The following is a 12,083-nucleotide window of genomic DNA, read 5'->3' as shown; positions in this document are numbered from 1 at the left end:
TCTCCCTCTCAAAAATAAATAAACATTAAAAAAAAAAAGTGCATTCAAATTAAATTTAAAATTGAATATACCTGTTTTTCCTTGTTAAGAGATTCTTCTAAACTAGTAACCATTGCTCGATACTGTTCCACATTACTAGTACTTGTTTTGAGTCTCTCCTTCAAATCATTCACCTGCTCTTCTGCTTGCCTTAGCTGACTCAGAAGATCATCCACATCTTCTTTGTTGCTAGGCTGACCTAAAAGATTTAAGAGCTCTCTTAAAACTAACATTTTAAATGGCTGTTATCAGAGAGTTTATGAAATTAGGATTAAGGCTCAAATGTAAAAGTACTTATCTTGAAAGTATATTTGAACACACACTAAATACCAAAATAAAAACAGGTATTTCTCCAGAATATTATTTCTTCAAAAAATCAAATATTTGAAATCTGCCATTACAAATATTACAATGAAGATACTTAAAAGAGAAGAATAAACATTTGAGCTAAATTGAGGAAGCTACTTGAAGATATTACCAGGTTACTAATTTACTTTTTTAACATTGTTTACTCTAAAACACTAAATCTCAAATTATTTAGTCCAATTTTCATTCTAAAATCCATGGAAAAGGAAGAAACTACAGATTAAAAAGGATGTTTTCTTATCATGTGATGTATCAATATGGACTATTATTGGATAATTACACATCCACTTATGTATCATATATTTACCCATGTACATATATTATGTTCTTCTTAAGATTACCTGGACCAAAGGCTTTGCATTTGAAATGGTACATTCTCAAAAAGAAGCAAAATCTAATGAAACAAATCTTTTACCTAAGGCTATCAATGAGCAATGATTATGAATACTACTCTAAAAGAGACCAAACAAATGAATTATTTCTGCAAGTGACCCTTACTACAGATTCAACAAGGGAGAGTTAAAGATTTAAGTATTAATCCTCCTCAAAAGAAACATTTTACAAGTATCAATAAATGGTTTCAACAACTGGAAAACTGGTCAGGTGCCATGCAGAACTATTTCCAGTCTTCTGAGTCTGCAAATTTATTAATTTAAGCCTAAAACAGCTTTTCTATATGAAGAGTAAAAGGTTTTGTTTTTTTTTTCCTCTTTTGCTATTATCCAAAAAGAACATAGGTTATTTATTTACAGGGTATGTTATGAGCCTCAAAAAGTACTTTGTTATCACTTTACTTATTTATTAGTGTATTTACCTTTGCCAGTTCTCTGTGAGGACTGAGAAGCAAGCTGAACTTCCATATTACTGAGGTGCTGTTTTAATGTAGCAATTTCCTTTTGAGCATTTTTTAATAGTTCTTTTGTGTTATGATGAAGATTTGTCTCAGTATCCAGTTGTCTTTTTGTATCCAAAAGTTGAACCTAAGAAGTGAACCTAAGTGTTATTTTAAAACACTTTAAACTCTGGCCAACATAGAGCAACAGAAATCAGATACATCCTCCCATCTGAAATAACTGAAAAAAAGAACTATGATACCTGAGATAGGAAACAAAAGAAGCAAGCCCTGTAATTTCCCTAGCTTCCTGTGTGTTTAGGCTTTGACAGAGGGAAAGGGAAATAAGGCAGAAGCAAGCAGACTCCTTGAACTGAGAACACATAAATGAGAGTATAGGCAGACTAAATTAGTTCCTAATTCCTAAGATAGACTATCACAGAGAGCTGCACTGATAGAGTACCCAAGAGATTTGCAGAGGATCCCTGGTGAATATTCAACAAAATAGTCATCAGTACATACATGTGAAATTACCCCAGACAGGCTTAAGAATCATCCAAAGAGACTGAGTGAAGAGTGTCTGGTGTTCACAGAGAGTCAGGAATAATGCCAATTACCAGCAGCCAGAATGAAAAAACTCATAATTCACTGGACACTGGGACTAGTATACAGGAAAGTCTTGCCTCAATAGTGGGGAATAATTAGTTACAGACTGAGGACTGCTTTGGACCTGCCTAAAAAATCATAAAAAGCAACCCTCAAGAGAAGCAAATTATTTTCAATTGCTGCATCCCAGAAAAAAACACGGGATTTATAGGAATATAAAAATATCCAGCACCCAATAGGATAAAACTCAAAATATATAGCACCCAACCAAAAATTATTAGGCACACAGGAGGCAAGGAAAACTAACAGCTTCTTCAAAACCATGCTTCAACAGGAAATGGCAGTGTACCTACATACCAGCTTCATTTCCAGAAATAAACAATCTATAGAAATTCATAACACTAACAGACTCACATCTAGATTTCTAGTAAGTGTATGCCTTTGTTCCACCTCATTTTCCAACTTCTTCTTTAGATGAGATATCTCATGTTCCAGTTTTTCTATCTGGCCACTAAGCCTTTGTTTGGTTTCCGTTTCAGATCGCTCTAATATTCCCTAAGGTAAAAAAAGATTTTTTGGTTATGCTTAAGAAAGAAATTAAAAAAGTAATACAGAGAAAATGAAAGGCTATAGAGCATTACAACCCATTTCTACATGAAGAAATTAAAATCTAGAACATTCACCAAAAAAGTCTTCTGACATTTTTTGTATTAAAATATCTACTTAATAAAGGAAAAGAGACATATTGCAATAGTCATTCAGACCTCCTGAAGTTTTAAAATAAAAAATAAAAACAAAAATTTAATCTTGTAAACAACTCAACTGCACAGGACTCTGTAAATATAGATTTGAGGGTGAAAACTGCTAAATGCATGGTTTCAATCAGTTCTCTTTCAAGGTTTTATTTATATAATGCATGACAAAAGTGACAGAAAAATGTTCTAATTAAGAACCTGAGAGGATGCAATGTTAAAACTACTTATTTAACTAGAACATTTTTTTCTACAGGTGTTTTTTGTTTTTTTTGTTTTTTTTTGTTTTTTTGGTTACCTGAATTGTTTGCAGATTAGTCAGCAGCAAGTTTTGCCCTCTTTGTTCGGCTAACAAAGACTCTCTTTGTTGAGAAAGGCGGACTTCGGACAATTTAAGCATCTCCTTTTCCTTTTTCAAATTTTCTGCTCTTACCTTGAGGCAAATACAAGTAAAAGAAAAAATTTAAAAGATCCCTCATTGTTATTTCTTTTTTTTTTTTTAATTTTTTTTTTAAACGTTTATTTTTGAGACAGAGAGAGACAGAGCATGAACAGGGGAGGGTCAGAGACAGGGAGACAGAATCTGAAACAGGCTCCAGGCTCTGAGCTGTCAGCACACAGTCCGACGCGGGGCTCGAACCCACGGACCGTGAGATCATGACCCGAGCCGAAGTCGGCTGCTCAACCGACTGAGCCACTCAGGCACCCCCCTCATTGGTATTTCTTAATGCTAATTAGAGACGAGGACATTTCTTCATTACATAAGAATTTATAACTCTTAATTTTCAGGTGTTAAAATATGAAGCAAAAATTATGGGAATATCAATAGACCAAAGGAAAAAATCTTGCAATTACCACAAATACTTAATGATTTCTCTGCTCTTAACAAATCAGACTTTGAAACAGCCAACAAAAAAATCTAAAACATCAGAGTAAAACAAAATTGCAAAATTTTGCTACCTTCATACCTATATATTATTAAATTATGCAAGTTTTAGAATCAAAGCTTGGTTTCTAAGTATCTGGTTTGAGAATGATGACGGATTTATTTCCATTTTTTCTGCCTCATGAAGAGTACACTCTGAGTCTCAGGAGATTTGGAAGGGTGCTCTGAAAACAAATATCCTCAAAGTATTCATAACTACACCATAAATCATAAATGAGCAATCATAAAACTTACTCTCCCAGTTTGAAAAAGTGATGCTGTCCATTCCCCACAAATGAGTGGAAACATAAAAATGAAGGGATATAGCCAACAGAATTAGAAAACCTAGGTATAAGTCCCAACCAACCCATCTCTCACGACTATCTCAAACAGGAAATCATTTAAGTTTTGAGTCTGTTTCTCAACCGGTAAAATGGGGGACAAGTGCACCTAGCTCACAATGATCAGAAAGTTGTGAGACAACTTTACAGAACAGTAAAACATTAAATAGAAATTCATCATCAAGAATCCAGTATAGTTGAAAGTACTGCCAATTTCTAGTAGATATTTGTATTCATGTTGAAATTCAGAAATATAATTTAATGCTAATAAGATTTTTGTATTTTTGTCACAAATGAGCAAGAATGAATGAAATATTCATTTGTCTGTTAGAGAAACAGTGATTTACAAATTTAGTATGAAATGGAAGACCTGTAAAGAAATCTTAGTCCAGAAAAACAAATTTCTTTCCCCATTTAGTTTTGATAGAAATAATCACTAAACTGATGCACAACTAGGTATTTAGAAACTATGCTAATAAGGATTTGAAATCAGGGAGCCGGGTGTCAGTCAGTTGGGCGTGTGACTCTTGGTTTCAGCTTGAGTCATAATCTCAGTTTGTGGGTTCGAGCCCCATACGGGGCTCTATGCTGGCAGCATGGAGCCTGCTCGGGATTCTCTTTCTCCCTCTCTCTGCCCCTCCCCTGAGCGCACGTACACTCTCTAATAAATAAGTAGACTTGAAATCCATAAACCGCTCAAACACCTGTATCATACCAACCAGTGGAATCAAAGTAATAACTAAAGAACACATGCCAAATGCAATTTACAATGCAAATCAGATGAGGGAAATTGGTCTCACTTCTGCAACAGCCAGCTTTTCATTTGCTCCTCTCAAATCTTGCGTCATTGTATTGATAATCTGTTCCTGCTTTTGAGTTGTTGCAGTAAGTTTCTGATTTCTCTCATGTAGGGATGTTATTTCTCGACGATATCCTTCAACATTATCTTGTAACATTTCATAGCTTATGTGAGAGGAAAGAATTCCATTAGCAACTGAAATACTGAATCCTAGCTTATTCCTTGAAGAACTTTACAACAGACTAATTTCACACGATTAACAATATGAAAAAAAAGTACCTTGTGTAATAATGTAAAACCTTCAACTCCAAATTTAACAGTTAAATTCAAATTCTAAGTAAACTTTAAGTTCTCATTTCATGCTGAATTAACTTTTTAAGCTAGATTTTGATTCTTTTTAAGCTAAGAATTTTGATCACATTCAAAATAGCACCAATATAATGTTGATACATGAAACACCCACCACGATACAGAACACAATTTATTTATGCATGGTTGGAGTTTTGCAGATCCTTTTTTCCTCTATAATTCTTTCTATTATGTGCTTGAAAGCCTACAAATGGCTGGCTACAGTTATCAACATAGGGGAAAAAAGGTGCTTATATCTGGGATATCAAACTGTTGGGACTGTATGGAGGAAACAACCTGCCATATGCTTACAAAAACCTAGTTTTATCATGTAGTATACAGAAATACATTTCATTCTAACTTACTAAACTAACAAGTATTTGACAGACCTACTAAAACTATAAAATGAGGTTTACTATTACTTTTATAAATGACCAAGAAAGTGAATTTTCTCAAAATTAACTGTCTAGTGCTTGCTTCTCTTCTACCTAGAAAAGGCTGAATAAAATTTGCTCACATTCTTCTCATCCTCTTATGCATTTATGAAATAATTAAGTCCTATAGAAACAGTAGATTGTTCAATCTCAGGAAGGAAAACCAGCAACATTCTTCACATCAATTTCAACTTATTAAAAAACTACCTGGCCTACTTAGGAAATGCCCAAGAGAATCATTAATCAATATTCAAAAATGAACCCCTACAGCCCTGGATTATAGTCCACAAATGAGTAAACTTTTGCAAACTAATCCTTGAACTGGATTCAACTGAATACTGAAGTTCAGACTATTTTTACTAAGACTATTAACTTATAAATAAAAGAAAACTTACCGTTTAGAAGCAAAATCTAGTTGTGTAGATATTTTGGTGTTTTGTGATCGCAAATCTGTAATTTGATCCTGAAGTTTCTCAAGCTGCTCATTTTGTATTTTTTCATTATCTGCCTTTTCTTTTTTGTAATTCTCAAAAATTTCCTGCAACTAAATATTGATGAAATTATTAAAAGATGACCACCTGTGTTCTCAAAGATTCTAACCAAGATAAAAGTGTCATGGTGTGTTCTTACCTGTTTAAGAGCAGCCTTTGCTTCTATAGCCTCTGCTGACTCAATTACAGGTACCGGAGCAGGAGTGGAAGCAGTCTGTGATGTACTTGAACGTTTTGGAGTTGATGCAAGAGAAATATCATCTAAACTTGAAGCTTCAGAAATGTAAAAGTAATAATGTAACATCTCTTTGTACATATGGCATTGCCAAAATAAACAAGCTCGACTTATTTAAATGAAACAGTAAGATTACAGAGATTATGAAAGAAGGAATCTAATGAACAATCTACCAAGATCACTTTCCATTTCTGGTTAGAGACAATATTTGCAAATGAAATGGTGAAACAAGACATAACTAAAAGGTCATGGAGATGTAATGTATAGTATGGGAATATGGTCAGTGATAGTGAGTTAACTCTGTATGGTGACAGAAGGTAACTAGACTTATAGAATGTGGGAGTCAATTCATGTTGTATGGAAATGTCAAATCATTATGAGGTACACCTGAAATTAATAGTATATTGTATGTCAACTACACTTAAAAATAGACAAATATAGTAATTCATGGATTCTAAGATGCACACTTGTCAACAATGGTCAGAATTTCTTCTTTCTTAGTCATACCTAAAACGATTATATGTTTTAGGATTGGTGATGTCATGATCGATCAATCACATATAGTAGATAAATTTGAAGCTACCATCAGTAAACACTGCTTATGTTGCAAAATCTATTCTATAATATACATTTAAAAAATACTTCCCAAAATTACTTGGAATTTTTTAGGATAATATGTAAAAACCTACCTTGTAAAGGAATGGCAACTCCTGTTGTTTGTGACAACAAAATACGGTACATATCACGCTGACGAACTATAGAATCAACAAGCTGCATTTGATGTTGTCGTGACTCCCGGAGTTGTTCTAATTCAGTGAGGGCATTCTCAAGTTTTAGCTGCAGCTCAGTGATTCTGTAGGAAAAGAAATCAGTCTATTTCACATGACTGAGATTGAATTATAACATCTACTATAAATTCTACTGTATTTCAATAAACTATAAATTAATAAGCATTTTACCATCTATCATTAAGCATAATGTTTTGTCTCTCTTATCCTTTCCTTCTTCTGCTGGTATTTTAAGAACCACTTTAAAAACCTCCACCATACAGTACTCAGGTACTCACCAATGTCACCTGAAAAATCTGTTTGCAAAAATCAAACCAATTCCACTCAGTCCAAATCTCAGTCTTCTTAGCCACTGCTCTTTCTCTGGCACCAAACACATTTTTGGAAAAAATTCATTACTCTGCTTGAGTAATTCCTACATTACCTTCTCCATGAAGCCTGGTCTGTTTCCTTAAACCTAGGCTAGGTCCTCCACCTCTACACTCTCAAAGACAGACTTCTAGCCATTACAGCACTGAACACACGGGACTAAAATTATCCTACTTATTTATATACCTTATTCTATCTTACCATCAATCTCATCCACAAATTGAGATCCCTAAGAGTAAAAAAAAATTTTTTTTGTATTGTTGCTCAATTCTTTTTTCCGTTAGGTCATCATATTCCCAGTTTACAGCACTATTAAGGACACGTAAGAAGTTTTTAATAAATATTTTTGCTAAACAAACTGAGGTAATCAGTTGCTTACTTGGATGAAGTTGTTTCTTGTTCCTCTCTTTCTCTGGTTTCCCCAAGTTCCCTAAGGGCCACTAAGAGACGTTGATTTTGCTGTTGAAGTTCTTCAATATTTCTATAAGACACTAGATGCTGTGATATTACTTCAGATGAACTACTTATATCAGCGGAGCTCACTTCCTCATCACGAATTACATGATTACCCCTTGCTTCCTCAAGTTCCATCAAAAGCACTCTAATCTAAAAACAAAATTTTAATATATTATCAAATAGCATTGACTTTGATTCTGGAAATGTTTAGAATAAAAATTTTCAAATGAAAATATTACTTTATGAAAGCCATCAATATTAAATTATCTTAATATCAAGATTGTTTTGGATATTAAAACTTAAATTTTAATGGGAAAAACTATTTTTCATTTCTATAAAAGTGTCAATGAAAGCTGTTGTTTTTTTTAAATCACCAATTCACAATTCTAGAAGGATGGTCCCATTTTTGTAAAACAGTGGCCAAATAAAACACAAAGAAATATATACCTGTGTGTGTGTATGCTTGCACTTGCATGCTTATGTATATATTGTATGGTGCGGAAGAAGGACAGCATGAAAAATAGATTTTAATTCCATTCATATGAGGTTTTCATGTATGTGCGTAAACCTACACATAAAATTGAGGATAAAATATATGAACAAGATAGATCTACATTCTTGACTTACTCAGTTGGAAAAAAAAGTCCCAGAGTAATGCATATAGCATGGTTTTATTTCAATAAAAACAAGAGGTGGGGGGGGACGCACCTGGGTGGCTCAGTCAGTTAAGCATCCAACTTCTGATTCTGACTCAGACTCAGGTCCTAGTTCACTGAGTCTTACAGTTCACTGAGTTCAAGCCCCGCACTGACAATGCGGAGCCTGCTTGGGATTCTCTCTCTCCCTCTCTCTCTACCCCTCCCATGCTCATACTTGTGCTCTCTCAAAATAAATTAAAAAAACAAAAAACAAAAAACAAGGAATGCTTATACATGTTCATGAATGTTCACATGTGTTTGCATATATATGAAAAAAGACGTGAAAGAACTGGTCTGTTAGCACTGGTTATATTCTGGGACTTGAGCAGGAGGCAGAAACTTTTACTTACTCTTGAATTATTTCATTTATTACAATCGGTACTTGCAATTTGAAAATTTATCAAGTACTTAACATACAAATGGGAAGGGTGATGAAAAAACAAAAAAACAATGACTAGCCTATAATTCTGTTAGAGTAGTATCCCTAACTGATGAGAACTTCAGATGCAGTAGTTCTATCTTAGATACCTGCAGATTCGATCACTACTGGGCAGTCTATACAGAAAAAAAAAGAGAAAAGAAACAAAAAATTCTAACCTGTTGTGAAAGATCTTTTATTTGTATTTCCATTCTTTGATTGTCTCTTTCAAGCACAGATGAATGTTTGTTAGCTTTATCAGTGTCCTCCTGCAATCGTTGAATCTCCTTTAAAACATAAATTCTAATGAAAATTCTGTATTCCCTTCTAAGATCTATACCAATAGTTATATGAACAAAAAAAATACACAGTGCTCAACTACTTCTGTATAAAACAGTAGTTTCTAAACAGTTACTTCTCTACAAATATGAACACATACACTTCTTAATATCTCAAGTACTGCTTATCATTATGCTAATGCAAACAATGGAGAATTTGCCACTCAGAATTAACCGTAAATTACAATTATACAGCCACATGAAATTAATAGTGTATATCAAATAACATCACACAAATACTCTCAAAAGCTGTGTTACCGAGATGAAAACAAAGGACTGTATTATAATGCTAATCATTAATACGTTACTTATCTGCGAATACATATCAAAAGTAAATGTTGGGTAAGGGATGCATAAGACTTGTATAAAAAAGGCATCAGGAATTAATTCTAAAGAAGCAACAGCCTATGTTTCAAGCCTATGTTAAAAAAAAATAGTATAAGCAGTGTCTTGCTAAGTTTCGCATCACAATATCACTAGGGATTTAGGGGCATACTTTTAACAAGCCTGAAAAAAGCACAAAATTTGTTGAAATCTTATGCTTTAACTCAAATCCATACAAATTTTGCCTCTTGATGAGTTTTTTTTACATAATAATGTTTTAAATACTATCCAAGTGAAAGATGGCTCATATGTATCCTGTGGTTTCAAGTACCTGAATGCACTGCCCTAAAGGTATGCATAAACCATTTTCTGTAGAAACAAGTATGTGATAAAATGAAGAAGGCAAATACTCATGAGATGGCAATGATACAAATCTGCTGAGTTTAAAATGGGATTAACTACGATGCCAAGGAAGAAGCAATTTGGTTATAAAACTCTTAAGTATCTAACAAATGAACATCACAGAATCTAGACTGGAGGACACATGATATTGGTTATGGATAAAAGATTCTACTATAAAGAAGATACAGAAATTATCTATAAATTCTTTAACTAGTTTTAAAAAAGTATGTAAAGGATTTTTATTGTTATACCTGCACATTAGTGAAAAACAAATAGGTTTTTTCCACAATGAACATCTGCCCCTCTACTTCACTATCCTCTTCAGACAATAAGCTCCAGGCAAAACACTCTCAACAGTGAGAAACTCAAGATGATGTAATTATATCCAAGGGACTTCTTTTCAAACAATGGGGTTGGGTGTGTGTGTGTGTGCAGATTTTAAATGCCAATATTCTGTCAAGGCAAGACTGACAGATGTCATATAACGCAGGAGAAAGAGACCATTAAATATAATATACCCTGATTTAAACTGACAACTAAACTATAATAGCAACAGCAACAAAATTTTAAGTTTGAATTAAGGACCCTATTTATTTATACTAATCTCCAGGGGAAAAAAAAAAAAAACTGATCAGTTTAGAACAGCAGATACAAATGGATTTAACTGAATTTTCTCAATAAAATTTGTTTAATAAACTTTGACTACTTCTCAGTAATATTAATAGTTGTACCCTAAAAGCAAAATTATCAGAAAGTTTTTTAATCATTATCTAATAAAAAGGAACCTTAAAAGGGAAGATATTTGTGAATTTCCTTGGTACTTCCAATTGGCAAAGAACAGTTAACAAAATAATGTACATAAATATTTGCCAAATTATGAAATGTTATAAAAAAGGAATTCTTCTCTATGGTCAAACAATGTTACCATTTCTAGACAGAATATCAGAACCTGACTGACAAGGAATGACTGTGACAAATTTAAAAGAGTTCTATTACAAAGAGACTGTTATTTTAATTTGAAGAGAAGCCCAGCGGGATTTGGCGATTCATCATCCACTAGAGAATCCTACAGAAAACATCTCTAATGTCTTAAAAAATATAAAAGGCTCCCATAATTTTAGCAGAGTAAGATTAGAACATTTCATTATTACAGGTGTTTAATAAAGTAGAATTACTCTATTGCTGAAAAAGCACGATTAGCCTTTCCCAACTCAAACACTTTAATTCTAGGAAAGAATTACCTAGTAAATCATGTGTCATCTATATTTTTCCCACAGCTAAAATTTAAGAATGGAACCAACCTTCATAGCTTGTTCAAGCTTAACAGATAAACTTGCCACAGCTTTCTGTGCACGTTCATACTCCTCACGCTGGCGTTTCAAAATTGGTGCTTTAGCTTCAACTTCTTTCACTATTTCATCTAGATATTTATTAATTCTTTTATTCTCTAGTTTCTCCAAAAGCAACTGATCTTGAGTTTCCACATAAGCATTATACAGCTGAAAGGAGAAGAGGGATTGTTTCAAATCTGAGCATAACAACAGAAGTATATACCTGTAATTGATACAGCCTCATAATAAACATGTGTTAGCACTTACATAAGACGTTAATGTTTATTTACTATGTTATAAGAACCAGAAACCAAGAAAGCTTTTCTTGGAATGTTCCAAGAAATCATCAGATGATTTTAAGAATAATTTTTCTCAGCATTAAATTTCAGCAAATTTCCTTTTGCTGAAGGAAAACAGTAAGATTTAAATACCATTCTTACCTCAGTTAATTTCATGCCAGGCTTCACTATCTTAGCTACAGCTGCTGCAGTAGGAGACATGGCTGCAAGTTCTTCTTCAGATAATATGGCTCCTGTGCCAAGACATAGGAATCTAGTGTATTTCTGTAATATTTCAAACTAAAGCCACTAACAGTTTTTTCAAAACGAGTAAAATGTGACACCTATGAAGCATTACATACAAATTCCTATGTGGATTTTACAATGGGGTATCAAATTGTCAGGTAACATAATCCAATTCTAAAAATCATGCAGTTAAGTATAGTTAAAGACATTCTGGAAGTTGACACATAAATTATGTGTGATCAAATGATAATTATACTTGACAATATA

General features: G+C 33.3%; 1 protein-coding gene across 3 annotated transcripts in view; it reads right to left on the bottom strand.

Annotated features, from left to right (window-relative positions):
* Nucleotides 1–12,083, bottom strand: part of TPR (translocated promoter region, nuclear basket protein) — a 65,769-nt gene that overhangs the window by 42,607 nt on the left and 11,079 nt on the right. For all 3 annotated transcript variants that reach the window (XM_043568035.1, XM_043568036.1, XM_043568037.1), the window contains 12 exons: nucleotides 11,733–11,824; nucleotides 11,263–11,460; nucleotides 9,077–9,184; nucleotides 7,705–7,931; nucleotides 6,858–7,021; nucleotides 6,073–6,206; nucleotides 5,838–5,986; nucleotides 4,662–4,824; nucleotides 2,894–3,028; nucleotides 2,258–2,398; nucleotides 1,220–1,385; nucleotides 72–238 (listed from right to left, as the gene is read on the bottom strand). In XM_043568035.1, the coding sequence (XP_043423970.1) occupies nucleotides 72–238; nucleotides 1,220–1,385; nucleotides 2,258–2,398; nucleotides 2,894–3,028; nucleotides 4,662–4,824; nucleotides 5,838–5,986; nucleotides 6,073–6,206; nucleotides 6,858–7,021; nucleotides 7,705–7,931; nucleotides 9,077–9,184; nucleotides 11,263–11,460; nucleotides 11,733–11,824 (1,844 nt within the window). The remainder of the gene's footprint in view (nucleotides 1–71; nucleotides 239–1,219; nucleotides 1,386–2,257; nucleotides 2,399–2,893; nucleotides 3,029–4,661; nucleotides 4,825–5,837; nucleotides 5,987–6,072; nucleotides 6,207–6,857; nucleotides 7,022–7,704; nucleotides 7,932–9,076; nucleotides 9,185–11,262; nucleotides 11,461–11,732; nucleotides 11,825–12,083) is intronic.

Source organism: Prionailurus bengalensis, chromosome E4, assembly GCF_016509475.1.
Source record: "Prionailurus bengalensis isolate Pbe53 chromosome E4, Fcat_Pben_1.1_paternal_pri, whole genome shotgun sequence".
Taxonomy (NCBI): domain Eukaryota; kingdom Metazoa; phylum Chordata; class Mammalia; order Carnivora; family Felidae; genus Prionailurus; species Prionailurus bengalensis.
The sequence above is the reverse complement of the archived record's forward strand: the minus strand, read 5'-3'. Positions and strand labels throughout refer to the sequence as shown.